Source organism: Heloderma suspectum, chromosome 6, assembly GCF_057233095.1.
Source record: "Heloderma suspectum isolate Gila_16-S chromosome 6, 16-S_ref, whole genome shotgun sequence".
NCBI lineage: Eukaryota > Metazoa > Chordata > Lepidosauria > Squamata > Helodermatidae > Heloderma > Heloderma suspectum.
The window spans coordinates 108,967,884-108,982,500 of record NC_139463.1 but is presented as its reverse complement, the minus strand read 5'-3'; the positions used below and the strand labels follow the sequence as shown (position 1 = coordinate 108,982,500).

At 42.5% G+C, this 14,617-nt stretch overlaps 2 protein-coding genes across 2 annotated transcripts; one reads left to right on the top strand and one right to left on the bottom strand.

Moving 5' to 3' along the window:
* Positions 1-4,305: 4,305 nt before the first annotated feature.
* Positions 4,306-5,244, bottom strand: LOC146342410 (olfactory receptor 11G2-like). Its single transcript, XM_084808534.1, has one exon. The coding sequence runs from the start codon at positions 5,242-5,244 to the stop codon at positions 4,306-4,308; it is 939 nt and encodes a 312-aa protein (XP_084664660.1).
* Positions 5,245-13,627: 8,383 nt separating this feature from the next.
* On the top strand, positions 13,628-14,617 carry LOC146342409 (olfactory receptor 11G2-like). Its single transcript, XM_084808533.1, has one exon. The coding sequence runs from the start codon at positions 13,658-13,660 to the stop codon at positions 14,615-14,617; it is 960 nt and encodes a 319-aa protein (XP_084664659.1). The 5' UTR covers positions 13,628-13,657.

The following is a 14,617-nucleotide window of genomic DNA, read 5'->3' as shown; positions in this document are numbered from 1 at the left end:
TTCTGTCAGAATGGCCACACCCTTCCAGTATTGTTTTTTACACTTGCCCCTCCCAATTCTCCCTTTTCTTACCCTGTTTTCTCTTTTCCCTTCCCTTCGGCTAAAGTACAGTTTGTAAACCCTTCGGGACAAAGAGCATCTTTTCTTTTCTCTTTGACTGTGAATAAATGCAACAATCCCCTTCATGGATCACTGCCTTGTTGTGGCGAAGGGGCTTGCGTAACTCAGTGAAGCCATAAGCTATGCCGTGCAGGGCCACCCACGGACAGGTCATGGCAGAGAGTTCTGACAAAATGTGGTCCACTGGAGAAGGAAATGGCAACCCACTCCGGTATTCTTGCCAAGAAAACCCCATGGAACGTATCACAAGGCTGAAAGAGATGACGCCGGAAGATGAGCCCCTCAGATCGGAAGGTCTCCAATATACTACTGGGGAAGAGCAGAGGGTATTTCCAAGTAGCGCCAGAAAGAGTGAAGCGGCTGGGCCAAAGCCGAAAGGACACTCAGCTGTGGATGTGTCTGGTGGTGAAAAGAAAATCCGATGCTGTAAAGAACAATATTGTTTAGGAACCTGGAATGTCAGATCAATGAATCAAGGTAAGCTGGAGGTGGTCAAACATGAGTTGGCAAGATTGAACATCGACATCTTGGAAATCAACGAACTAAAATGGACAGGCATGGGCAAATTTAATTCAGGTGACCATCATATCTACTACTGTGGGCAAGAATCCCTTAGAAGAAATGGAGTAGCACTCATAGTCAACGAAAGGGTGGGAAAAGCAGTACTGGGGTACAATCTCAAAAACGATAGAATGATCTCAGTACGAATCCAAGGCAAACCATTCAACATCACAGTAATTCAAGTCTATGCCCCAACCACTGAGGCCAAAGAAGCTGAGGTTGATCGGTTCTATGAAGACCTACAACACCTTCTAGAACTAACACCAACAAAAGATGTCCTCTTCATCATAGGGGATTGGAATGCTAAAGTAGGAAGTCAAGAAATCACTGGGATAACAGACAGGCATGGCCTTGGTGTACAAAATGAAGCAGGACAAAAGATAATAGAGTTTTGCCAAGAGAACACGCTGATCATAGCAAACACTCTTTTCCAACAGCACAAGAGACGACTCTACACATGGACATCACCAGATGGTCAATATCGAAATCAGATTGATTATGTCCTTTGCAGCCAAGAAGCTCCATACAGTCAGTCAAAACAAGACCTGGACTGACTGTGGCTCAGATCGTGAGCTTCTTGTTGCAAAATTTCGGCTTAAATTGAAGAACGTAGGGAAAACCACTAAACCGTTCAGGTATGACCTAAATCATATCCCTGATGAATATACAGTGGAGGTGAGGAATAGATTTCAGGGATTAGACCTGATAGACAGAGTGCCTGAGGAACTATGGATGGAGGTCCATAACATTGTTCAGGAGGCAGCAATGAAATCCATCCCAAAGAAAAAGAAATGCAAGAAAGCCAAGTGGCTGTCTGATGAGGCTTTACAAGTAGCTGAGGAAAGAAGGGAAGTGAAAAGCAAGGGAGAAAGGGGAAGATATATCCAACTGAATGCAGAGTTCCAGAGAATAGCAAGGAGAGACAAGAAGGCCTTCTTAAATGAACAGTGCAAAGAAATCGAGGAAAGCAACAGAATGGGAAAGACTAGAGATCTCTTCAAGAAAATTGGAGATCTCAAGGGAACGTTTTGTGCAAAGACAGGCATGATAAAGGACAAAGAAGGCAGGGACCTAACAGAAGCAGATGAGATTCAGAAGAGGTGGCAAGAATACACAGAAGAACTACACAGGAAAGATCTGAATGTCCCTGATAGCCATGATAGTGCGGTCACTGAACTTGAGCCGGACATCCTCGAGAGTGAAGTCAAGTGGGCCTTAGGAAGCATTAGTAACAACAAAGCTAGCGGAGATGACAGTATTCCAGCTGAGCTATTTAAAATCCTCAAAGATGATGCTGTTAAACTGCTGCATTCAATATGCCAACAAATCTGGAACACTCAACAGTGGCCACAAGATTGGAAAAGGTCAGTTTACATTCCAATTCCAAAGAAGGGCAACGCCAAAGAGTGTTCAAACTACCACACAATTGTGCTCATTTCACATGCCAGCAAGGTGATGCTGAAAATCCTACAAGCTAGGCTTCAGCAGTATGCGAACCGAGAACTACCGGAAGTACAAGCTGGGTTTCGAAGAGGCAGAGGAACTAGAGATCAAATCGCCAACGTTCGCTGCATCATGGAGAAAGCAAGAGAATTCCAGAAAAACATCTATTTCTGCTTCATTGACTACGCTAAAGCCTTTGATTGTGTGGATCACAACAAACTGTGGCAAATTCTGAAAGTGATGGGAGTACCAGACCACCTTATCTGTCTCCTGAGAAACCTGTACGAGGGTCAAGAAGCAACAGTAAGAACCAGACATGGAACAACCGAGTGGTTCAAAATTGGGAAAGGAGTACGACAAGGCTGCATATTGTCACCCTGCTTATTTAACTTATATGCAGAGTACATCATGAGAAACGCCAGGTTGGATGAATCACAGGTCAGAATTAAGATTGCTGGGAGAATTATCAACAACCTCCGATATGCAGACGATACCACCCTAATGGCAGAAAGCGAAGAGGATCTCAAGAGCCTCTTGTTGAGGGTGAAAGAGGAGAGTGCAAAAGCTGGTTTGAAACTCAACATTAAAAAAATGAAGATCATGGCATCTGACCCCATCACTTCCTGGCATATAGAAGGGGAAGAAATGGAAGCAGTGACAGATTTTACTTTCTTGGGCTCCAAGATCACCACAGACGGTGACTGTAGCCATGAAATTAAAAGTCGCTTGCTCCTTGGGAGGAAAGCTATGGCAAACCTAGACAGCATAGTAATAAGCAGAGACATCACCTTGCCGACAAAGGTCCGTCTAATCAAAGCTATGGTTTTCCCAGTAGTAATGTATGGCTGTGAGAGCTGGACTATAAGGAAGGCTGAGCGCCGAAGAATTGATGCTTTCGAACTGTGGTGCTGAAGAAGACTCTTACGAGTGCCCTGGACTGCAAGGAGGTCAAATCAGTCCATCCTAAAGGAAATCAACCCTGACTGCTCATTGGAAGGACAGATCCTGAAGCTGAAGCTCAAATATTTTAGCCACCTAAGAGAAAACTCTCTGGAAAAGACCCTGATGCTGGGAAAGACTGAAGGCAAAAGGAGAAGGGGACGACAGAGGATGAGATGGCTAGATAGCATCACCGATGCAATGAATATGAACTTGAGCACACTCCAGGAGAGAGCGCAGGACAGGAAGGCCTGGCGTGCTATGGTCCATGGGGTCACGAAGAGTCGGACACGACTGAACGACTGAACAACAACAACAACAAATGCAACAATAATCAAAGACAATAATGTACCATGAGTGCTATACATTAATGGTCTGTGTGTACTTTCCAAGTGTCCTGAAGTGATTTTATTTATTTATTTACAATATGTATATACCGGTCCCCATCTAGACAGTTTCTGGAGCAGTGAACAATAAAAGATACAAAAAAGAATAAAAGAGTAGAACACCATGTTAACTTTATTACTATTATTAAGAAAAAGAATTCTGATGAAACCATGGCCAGTCAGTCAAGGAAAGCTACTTGAAATATAGATGGCAGTGGTGGGAAAGGTGGTTTTCTTTGTTTCCGTGGGTAACAAAAAACTCCCTTGCCTAATCTGTGCAAATTATAGAGGCAAATGTAGGCAAATTATCTCCTTAATTTGCATAAATTTACCCACAGAAACAAACAAACAAACCCCAATTACGTTCCCAGATTTCTGGGGGGAAACCCTGGCTTTGCTCACAAATGCACATTCATTATAACATTTTATTTCAAGTTTGATAAGTCAGTTTCTTTGAAAATTACATCAGTGCATGTGCATCCCATGTAAAGTTGTTCCAGTCACAAGGCAAAGAGCCAAACATATTTTCATCCAATCATTCTCAGACTACTAGCCCCTATGGTGGCGTGGGGTTTACACTACTAGTAATGTACTTGAGCAATTCACAGCCAAGGGGACAAAAGTGGACTGAGACCAGTGAGTAAAAGTACTACTACTACAGCAGCTACTACTACCACTGATGTTAGTAATGTGATCGTACTGCAGCTAATGCCATGAAATAATGAAATCAAAAGTTTTAAAATGCATCAGGAGTACTAATCCCACAACACAGCCCATTTTCCCATCCTTGGGAGCTACTCATTCAGAAAAAAATACATAGATCCAGCATTTACAGCAGATAACCACCATCCTTTTCCTAAATCAACCTCTTCTTTCTCAAAAACCTGACCAATGCTTCCTTCACTTGATCATTCCTGAGACAGTAGATCAGGGGATTAAGCAGAGGGGCAACTTCAGAGTAGAAGAGAGTCATCACTTTAATGCTCTCAGTATGACTTTCCTCACTGTGCCCTATGTACATAGTAGCTACAGATCCATAAAAGAGTGTCACCACTAGTAGATGGGAAGAGACTGTCGAAAAGCCCTTGACACCAGTGCTTTGGGTGGATGTGTTCACCAGGGTGAAAACTATACCCACATAGGAGACCACAATGAACAGAAAAGTAACCAGAATTAGAAAAGAGGTGATGATGTAGCAGAAGAGGGGGAGGTACCCCAGTGGGGGGCAGGCCAATGCTAGGAGTTGGTCAGAGTCACATACAAAGTGATTAATGGTGTTGGCACCACAGAAAGACAATCTGGAGATCAAAAACACAGGTGCCACATACCACAGGAAGCCCACAACCCAACAAGCAGCCACAAGGCCATAGCAGAAATCTGGGGACATAATTTGTGGATAGCGCAGTGGGTGGCAGATGGCCAAATAGCGATCTAGGGCCATGGCTGAGAGGAAGAGGCATTCACTAGTGCCAAGTGAGAAGAAGATGTAAAACTGGAGGAAGCAGGCATGGAAGGAGATGACACCACCTGGGAAGGACAAGTCAAACAGCATCCGTGGCACAGTGGAACTCACGTAACACATCTCCAGCCATGAGAAGTTGCTCAGCAGGATGTACATGGGAAAACGGGCCAACTGAGCATCTTGATTTACTAGCATGATGATGAGGAAGTTCTCAGCCAAAGTCAGGATGTAGGCAGCTGTGATGAGGTTCAGGAGAAGCAGGCGCCCCTGTTGCCCAACTCTGAAGCCCAGCAGAATAAATTCCTCCACTATGGTTCTATTTAGAAGCTCCATCTGGAGCACACAGAACCAGCCTGGGAAGAAGGTAGTCTTTAATTGTTCAGTAGTAATCTAAGGTATACTGCCTAATGCTTGGAATGCATGAAGCATGTTGAAATGGTCTGGGTTTTCCTCATGCTTGGACTATGCAATGGTTTCTGAAATAAGGCACAAAAGTCTGTTAATTTGCAAAAGAAGGAAGCTAGTTCTGCTGAAGAATTGCTGGGTTGTTCTATTGCAATGCGTTATTTACCAACAAGTTGGTATACATGAGATGCCAGTAGGAGGAGGATAGGCTGACTTTAGCTTTGCTTGATAGATTTCTTTTTACTAGAAGTCTCCTCTTTCACTGACAATGTTTACATTTAGCAGTGTATATTGTTCACAGTGAGGATTTCTGACTAGTTATGCAATGAGTAAATTGCATGCAGCGATGCTTAGAATGCAGTCTTGATTCAAAACAAACTTGTTTCCTGGATCATCCCCTGGTCCAGACTTGTTTGCAAAACCCCAGCACCCAGCAGCCACAGATACTTCACCAAGAACTTAGCAGAAATAACTTCACCCACCCCAATGTATCTTAGTTGACTTTCTGCTTCAATCTAGCTATAAGTGAGTTAAATCAGTACAAAACAACAATGCACCTATCTATTAATGAAGGCCTCATTTTCCATAGAAGTAGAAAGTACCAGAATCCTTCAGGTTGAGCTTCAGAGGTTGCATCTTAATAAATTCCCATCTCATCTCCTTTTGATGTGGTAATAAGCCAAGATTTCTGTACCACAGTAGCACATAGTGAAATGATCCACCCAGTCAGGGACGTTGCATAAAGTTCCACCAACTGGATTGAACATTTTCTTCTTTGTATCATGCCCCAGACTTGAAGTTGACCTTGGTGCTAGAGAGAGAAGAGAGGCTGCATTGTAGGGTAAGCTTGGACAGGTTGGTTGTTGGTTATACACCAAGCCTGAGTCATTATTTTAAAAGGTTTGCTGAAGCTTTCATCTAACATAGGAATGGCCCTCGGGAACTAGCCTACAGAGGGTACTGCTGCTTTCCATTCAAGTAAATCTCCTCAGAGATTGCTGAAGAAACAGCAATTTAAAATTAATTTGTTTTCCTATGTAATGAGTCCTCCAAATGGGTTGAACAGAACCATCTGGTTCTCTATTTTCCTCTCCCCTTTTTCACATGGAATGCTATTTTGAAAAAAAGTTAAAATTTCAGGGAAGAAAAAGAAAGAACATGCCTAACAACGTAACACATTCATTTGAGAGGAAAGACAATCCATTGGTTGCAGTCTTTAGTAAATGGATATGTAAGTGGGACAATTACAGTAAAACAGCCTAAGGATTATGTCATCAACTATTAGGAGTGCTTGGAAATAGTCAGTAAATAAAGCATCTGAATTATATTGGAATGTGATCAAAAGGATACTATGTAGCCAGAAGAAGTGCTCATATGGGGGGTGGGCTGTGTAAATCCCCTAGGCCTCTGGCCTATCACACTCTGGCCTCTGTTCATGGTCATCCTTGTCTCAATGCATTCAAGTGGCTGTCTGGTTGCCTGTGGGAAGGATGTCATGGAGATTGTCTTGAATAACAGGTGGCATCTAGAATCATCTAGCCCTGTAATTTTGTGCTCATTTGTGGCTATCAAAGTCATGTTTTAGTCAGAGACGATGCTGCCCCAGCCTCATGTCTCACTCTCCCATTGGTAATTTCGCTCATGTCAAACTTGTACCTGACCAATGGATAGATTTGCAATGGAATTCTCTTGCTTTCACTCTCTTCTAGTGTTTTCCCTGTTCTGTGTGCCCAAGCTTTTCACCTGCAAGAAAGAGTGAGTCATGTGTGTTTGGCTGGCAGTGGTACACATAAGTGGACAAGAGTGCTCCTTCTTCAATAAAAATGGCAGCTGCACTCTCTGTTGCTTTTCCCATTGTATGGAGGGATCTTACCTGGGTTGGAGGGAGTACAGTGGCTTATAAAGGCCTTCACGATTCTGAAGGAGAGTATAGGGTCAGAGGGCACAAGAGTTAATCTCCAGCCCAGTATCTATTGGTAGCCCTGGATATTCCTTGCTCATGCAAATAGCACTAATTGTACTAACTGACTTTTCACCAATTGTCCAGCAATAAAATATTGGCTTATATCCTCAGAATTCCTTAAATATGGGGGCAGGTTGATGTAGCATTTTGCTAGATGAGCTGTATTCAGCTCTGGAAATGAATATATGAGACACTGCATTATTAAGTAAGGGGAGGAACATAATGCTTACCCACATATCATTATCAAATGCAAGGCAAGTGAAGATAGTGGCATAGAATGCAAGGGAGAAGTCAATGAAAGATATGTATTTATTTATTTAATTTCTATACTGCCCAATAGCCAAAGCTCTCTGGGCAGTTCACAACAATTAAAACCATAAAATACAGCATAGCATATGATATAAAATTTAAAAGTTTAAAATTACAATATAAAATATAGAAATGAGTGCTAGGAACAACTTCAGAGAATCTGTACAGAGAAGAGAAAGAGAGAGGAGAGAAGAAAGCAGAGAGAAAGGACATCCAAAAGAAGAAAAAGGATGGACATAGAACAGCAGAAATTCATGCTAAGGCTTCAATCCTATACACAGTTGAGAGGAAGCTGTATTGCATTCAATGGGGTTTACTTCTGAGTAAACATGCATAGGAGATTGCAGAGAAACTAAATGATTATTTGCATGTGTTCACTGCAGCAGATGTAGAGCAGATACCTGTGCCTGAACTGATGTTTTCAGGTAAGGAGTCTGAGAAGTGACATCTAAAAGTAGTGATAAGAGATTAAGTTCTAGATCTTACTGAAGAATTAAAGTGTGGGGGGGATAAATCAACAGGTCCAGATAGTATCCACCTGAGAACCTGCTGATCTTCTAACAAAAATATGTAGCATGTACCTGAGCTCAGCCTCTGATGACTGGAGGGTGACCAATGTAACACCATTAAAAAAAAAAAAAGCCTCCGGTCACAGGCTGGCTAGCTTAAAGTCTGTTCTGCTGGAAAGCATTATTGGTGGAAAGCATTATTTAAGACAAAATTATCAAGCATACAAAAGGATAAGTCTTGCTGAAGCAGAATCAGCATGGCTTCTGCAAACATAAGTCCTATTTTAGAGTTCTTTGGAATGTCAACAAACATGTGTGCAGGGGTGATCCAGAAGATATGTGGTGCTTCCAGATGAGGCTTTTATTACTCTGCCATGAATCATGGAATTTTATGGAGGGTTTAGATGACAACATCTTCCACTCATAAAGCTCCATGTTTTCCAACCACTTCTTCCAACTTTTTTTTTTTACAGAAGAAAAACAGTTAATTAAGAAAAGATGCCATAGCTGCACAATGACTTCTGATCAGTAGCACAAGGAGCCCTCAGTCTGGAAGCACCCATTGTTTACTTGGACTTTCAAAAGGGTTTTAACAAAGTCCTTCACCAAAGTCTCCAGAGCAAATTTAGTCAACATGGGATAAGAGGAGAAGGTCCTCCTCTGGACTGGCAACTGGTGAAATAACAGAAAGCAGCAAGTAAGAATACATGGACAATTCTCTTAATCCCCCCCCCCAAGTTCTGTATCAAGTCAGGACTGGTGCTTTTTAACTTGTTTATAGATTATCTGAAGTTAGGGGTGGGAAGTTAGGTGGTCAGGTTTGTTGATGATGACACCAAATTATTTAGGGCCTTTAAAACAAAAAGGGCCAGTCAACAGTTCCAGAAGGATCTCTCCAAACTGTAGGAATGGGCATTAAAATGGCACAAGCGGGTCAATGTAAACAAGTGTAAAGTGGTGCACATACACCACTCCTACTATACCTAGATGGAGATTACTTGGCCACAATTACTTATGTTCTAGTCATCTGTCTTTTAGACTATTGCAATGCACTGTATGTGGGATGGCCTTTAAAAATAGACCAGAAACTGCAGATGGTTCAAACCAGAGCCACAGATGTATTAAATGGGACCAGGTATTTTAATCATATATCCCAGTGCTTTACCAGTTACACTGGCTCCCAGTCCATTTCTGGGCCCAATTTAATGTGCTGGTCTTAACCGATAAAGCCCTTAATGGCTTGGGATCAGGTTACTTAAGAGATTGATTTCTCCCACATACAGCTACCTTAACCTTAATATTCTCTCAGGAGACCCTGTTCCTTGTGTTCCCACTGAGTAAAGTGAGGCAGGTGGCAACTAAGTAGGGATGTTGGAGAATCCCGCCACGGATTCCAGGGAGGCTGAATTCCTGTGAATTCGGGCCCCCAAAATCCATGGTGGAAAGAAGCAAACCCCCCTGCCACCCCAAGAAATGGGCCTGGAATGGAGCCTACCTGGTGTCAGCCATCCTGTGCTCCGCGAATGGCGGCCGCATCTGCGGCCGCCATTCTTCTTCCTTCGAATGGCCATGATAGGCTACGTAAATACTACGTAGCCTATCATGGCAAAAGGCAGGAACACAAATGGCGGCCGCTACGCCATTTGCGTCCCTGTCTTTTCTTTTGCCGTGATAGGCTACATATATATTTACGTAGCCTATCACAGCAAAAGACAGGGACGCAAATGGCGTAGCGCCCGCCGTTTGAGTCCCCGCTTTTGCCATGATAGGCTATGTAAATATTTACGTAGCCTATCACAGCTCAGTGAAGGGACGCAAATGGCGGCTGCTACGCCAGCCACCATTTGCGGCCGCAGACCTGCCGCGGCTGGATGCCTGGCTGTGGATGCACCCGGCCGGTGGCTCCGTGGAGTTGCCGTGGAGTGGAGCCGGCCAGGGAGGATTTCAGGGGGAGGGACGGAACACCTCCTCCCCCACCGCAGATGCCACTTACGAACAGGTAAGTGGTTTTGTACATCCCTACAACTAAGGAGAGGGCCTTCTCTGTGGTGCCACCTTGACAGTGGAAAAGCCTTCTCAAAGATATTCACTTTATTGTATTTTCAGTACCAGATTAAAAAAAAATCAATTTACTTCTAAACAAACTTCTGCTTTAAATAAATAAACTATCTAGGACTCTCATCATTTTAATGTGTTTTTAATCTGAAATGTTAAATGTTCTGTCCATATTTGAGGGAGCATTTTATGCTGCGTTTTTATTGTTTTCTGTTTTTAATTATTGTCTTTTTTCAGTATTGCATTTATTATTTTTCCTTTTTTTTCTGTAAGCCACCCAGAGAATGTGTGTGTGCATGTGTGTCCATATCCTTGCCACCTCAATAAATAAATAATTGAAGAATCTATATATTGCATTGTTTATTTGTTTATGTTCACAGAATATTACTGTGTAACATTTCCAAATGACCCCACAGAACCTCCTCCAAAACACAATGAATCCATTTGAAAGCTCAAAAGGGTCCATATTTAACAAAACGGAAAACAATGATTTTCTGTGGAAATTGCCTGTGTTTTGCCATGGTAGAAATTAGTAACCTGCCACCAAAGAGAAGGTCTTCTGGGGTTTATTGGATAATGATGTTGGTTCTTGAGGGATGTGTTCCCAATGGCCACCAAATTTTTCACGCTACTATTCAAGGTTTGGCAGGCACACAGATCCACATCCAACCCCATTTCTTCCTATGCAGCCCATGAATATTATATGACGGCTAGCATCAGTGTAAGACAAAGGAAACAACGACATCCCCACATCCCCAGATCCTGACATGACGTCTGTAATGTGCCTTCTCCTGGGTGGATCATCACTTTGAAGCCTACTGAGGTCCAGAAATGGCAATCATTCTCAAGGTAAGGGAGACTAGGGATGCAGAACACATAGGGCTGGATTTGAACAAGTGTCACATTCTAGAACATCCTTCCTCAACCTGCCAACCTCCAGGCATGTTGGTCTACAACTCCCACCATCCCTGGTCAGCACTGTATTGAGGAAATGTTGATAGATCATTAAAAAAAACAAAACAGGGTCAGAGAGAGAGAGGGAGAGGTGGGAAGGGAATGTCTGTGATTTGCAGCTGCATCCCAGATTTCAGCTTAACAATCAAGCCAAAGACTTCTCTTTGTTTAATGTTTTAATTAATGTTTAATTCTGGTTACATAACATTGCATAGGTCAAACAAACAAAATTTTCATTCAGTATCTGACATTTCAATTACTACCTTGTTTTTAAATGTTAATTAATTAATTACTTTTATACGCCATAATTCCTTGCTCACAATCCTTAATTCCTAGGTCACCACTGACACATCAAGTTTCATTTCAGACACGTTGAGAGGGGAGTCATGTTCCCTTACATCTACACTCTCCAGAACAATATATATGCCAAAGAAGGTGTATGCCCATGTTCTACTGAGTTTAATGATTCAATAGATTTCATCCATACCCCTTCAGACTTATCTCTTTAATTGCCCTTGGACTATCCTTAATTTCTGTGTCAATTTCTCTAGGACAGCAATTTGCCGTACTCTGGTACCAACTTTCAATATGAAGTCCTTTACAATTCTTCCAATGTTTGGCTATCAATCGTCTTGCCACTAACAGTAAATGACTCACTAATTCCTTATTTTGCAGACCAGTGTCTGATCCTATATATAAATTTAACATGGCTAAATGTGGAAATGGGTGAACCCATTATCCCGTTATAGAGCTAATCTCTTGAAACACTGTTTTCTAAAATGTATTTACCTTGGGACACGCTGACCACATATGCATACAGGTTTCTATACCTGTGCACCCCCTCCAGCATTCCAGGGATGTCCCAGGGCTCATCAAGCCAAAGATTTCTTGATTCACTGCCTTTGTCCATCCAGAGCTGATGAACTCCAAATTCTTTCAAAGACAGACCCTCTATTTTGTACATAAAGTTCCATTCAGTTCCTTTACTAACAGAAAATGGGATGCCCCTTGTTTTTAAGGTGTTTGGTGGTCCCTTAGCAGCACTTTCCTTTGGGGGTCTCTCATTCAACATACCTGGCAACTGAAATACAAGTGCAACCCATGCATAGCCCTTTCTTATCATCCCCTACTGTGGGCGAGGGGCAGGGGGAGGCAAGAAAAGCTCTACAAAGAAATAAGATAGGAAGGAATTGTAACTCCCTGGTACAGCACATGCAGAACATCCCAAGTTCAAATTGCTAGAATGAAACAAGTATAGACAAAGTAAATTGCAAACAGTGATATCCAATTGTGTGGGTGTACCATGTGTGTGTGTGTGTGTGTGTGTGTGTGTAGACGTGTGTGTGTGTTGGGGGGAGAGAGAGAGAGAGAGAGAGAGAGAGAACATCGTCAGTGTTCATGGCACTTCACTGAATACAAGAGGACAGGTCTCTGCCCCAAAGAACTCTCAGTCTAAAATTTGATGCAGGGAAAATACCAAAGGGAAGGGGAGTAAAGAGGGGAAGAATATATTGTTTCAAAAGCACATATTTATTATTTATTTGTTACATTTATACCTTGCCTATTTCCTCCAAGCAGAATACATTATCCTCCTCCTCTCCGTTTTATCCTCACAACAGTCCTGTGAAGTAAATTAGGCTGAGATTAACAGGCCCAAATTCTCCCAGTGAGCATCATGGCTGAGTTGGGATTTGATTGAACCCAGGTTTCCCTAGTCCTAGCCTAACACTCTAATCACTACACTACGCTGGCTTGGTTTGGGGTATTTTTAGGGGGTTGCGGGGGGCATATTTATGTTTGGTTTCAGTCTAACTCAAGGGAAGACCTTTGGTGTTCCTTCTAGAGTGCATTTTCTAACCAGCTGGCCCATGTTCTAGTTATTTTACTGTGTGTGCATGTTTTTAATTCATGGTACTGAATCCCTGAAGCTTTGTTTTGTTTTTCCTCCATTATTTTAAGCCAAATTGAACAAGCACCAGAAAAGCTGGACATGAATCTTCGAATGAAGTAAGTAGGAAGATAAGCATGTATTTCAAAGGAAATTATTCTATTCCATGTTGCATGTACGACACATTGACAATTTTAAAAATAAAAATAAAACACTTCATTGGGTAGAATATAAAGTTCATGTGTATGATTTCTGGTGAGGTATTTTACATAGGTATATTTTACTATATTTTTTTTTAAGATGGAGCAATAAAAGAAACGTTAGTGATTGGACATTGTTTCTGGATTCAGTAGTGGAGTAGAGAACTTTCACTGGGACAGAAATCAGGCTTAGGTTCCTGTGCTTGGATACAGTGAAGTTTACATTGCCCCCAAACAAACTATTGTTTAGATGCACTTCCCATCTTTGCTTTGTATAACTTGTAATTATTTGGAACTCATAATTTGTAATCACATGTGATCTGAAACAAGAAGTTGGAGGACCACCTGCCTTCCCTAAATGACATTCTTGTATTGTGTCTGCTTCTCGAAGGTAACTGATAAATAGAAAGGCCCAGTATAACTCTGTATAATTTATGGTGACAATTCTGTTATCTGATTCTAGATGGAGCTTGCCAATGGGACCACTGTCCAGGAATTCATCTTGCTAGGATTTGGAATTGGACAGCAAAAGCGGTTCCTGCTCCTCGTTTTTTTCAGCATTCTCTATGTGCTGACTTTGGCTGAGAACATCACCATCATCACACTGGTGTTCCTCGATGCCCACTTGTCTCAGCTTCGCATGTACACCTTGCTGAACAACTTCTCCTGGCTGGAGATGTGTTATGTGTCCACTACTGTGCCTCATATGCTTGTTGACCTATCTTCCCCTTATGGGATCATCTCCTTCTGGGAGTGCTTCCTCCAGTTCTACATCTTCTTTTCTCTCGGCTGCACTGAATGCTTCTTCCTCTCAACCATGGCTCTGGATCGGTACTTGGCCATCTGTCACCCGCTGCGTTACCCACACATTATGTCTCAACATTTCTGCTACACCCTGGTGGCTGTTTGTTGGGTTGTTGGTTTCCTGTGGTACCTTGTTCCAGCTGTTTTGATCTCCAAATTGTCCTTCTGTGGCTCCAACGTCATTGACCACTTTTTGTGTGATCCTGGTCCAATCCTATCCTTGGCCAGCCCTCCACTAGGAAATGCTCCCCTCTTTAGCCAGATTTGCCTGAATGGTCTGATTATAGGCAATGTCTCATTTGTTGTGCTGTCCTATGGAACGGTGATTATCACCCTGATAAAATCCTCTAGTCAAGGCAACCGTAGGAAGGCCTTCTCCACCATATCTTTCCACCTAGTGGTAGTGACACTTTTCTATGGCTCAGTGGCAGGGATGTATTTAACCCTAGGTGGGGAAAGCCACTCGGAGGTCACTAAGGCAGTGACACTCTTCTACACTGCCATTACCCCCTTTCTGAACCCCTTGATCTACTGTCTGAGGAATGATCAGGTGAAAGAGGCACTGGACAGGTTACTGAGGAGAAGGAGAAGGTTGGCTGGAAGAAAGGAAACAATGTAA

What these genes read in the sequence shown, in the direction of transcription:
- LOC146342410 (XM_084808534.1), bottom strand. Translation starts at nt 5,244, where the DNA reads ATGGAGCTTCTAAATAGAACCATAGTGGAGGAATTTATTCTGCTGGGC.
- LOC146342409 (XM_084808533.1), top strand. Translation starts at nt 13,658, where the DNA reads ATGGAGCTTGCCAATGGGACCACTGTCCAGGAATTCATCTTGCTAGGA.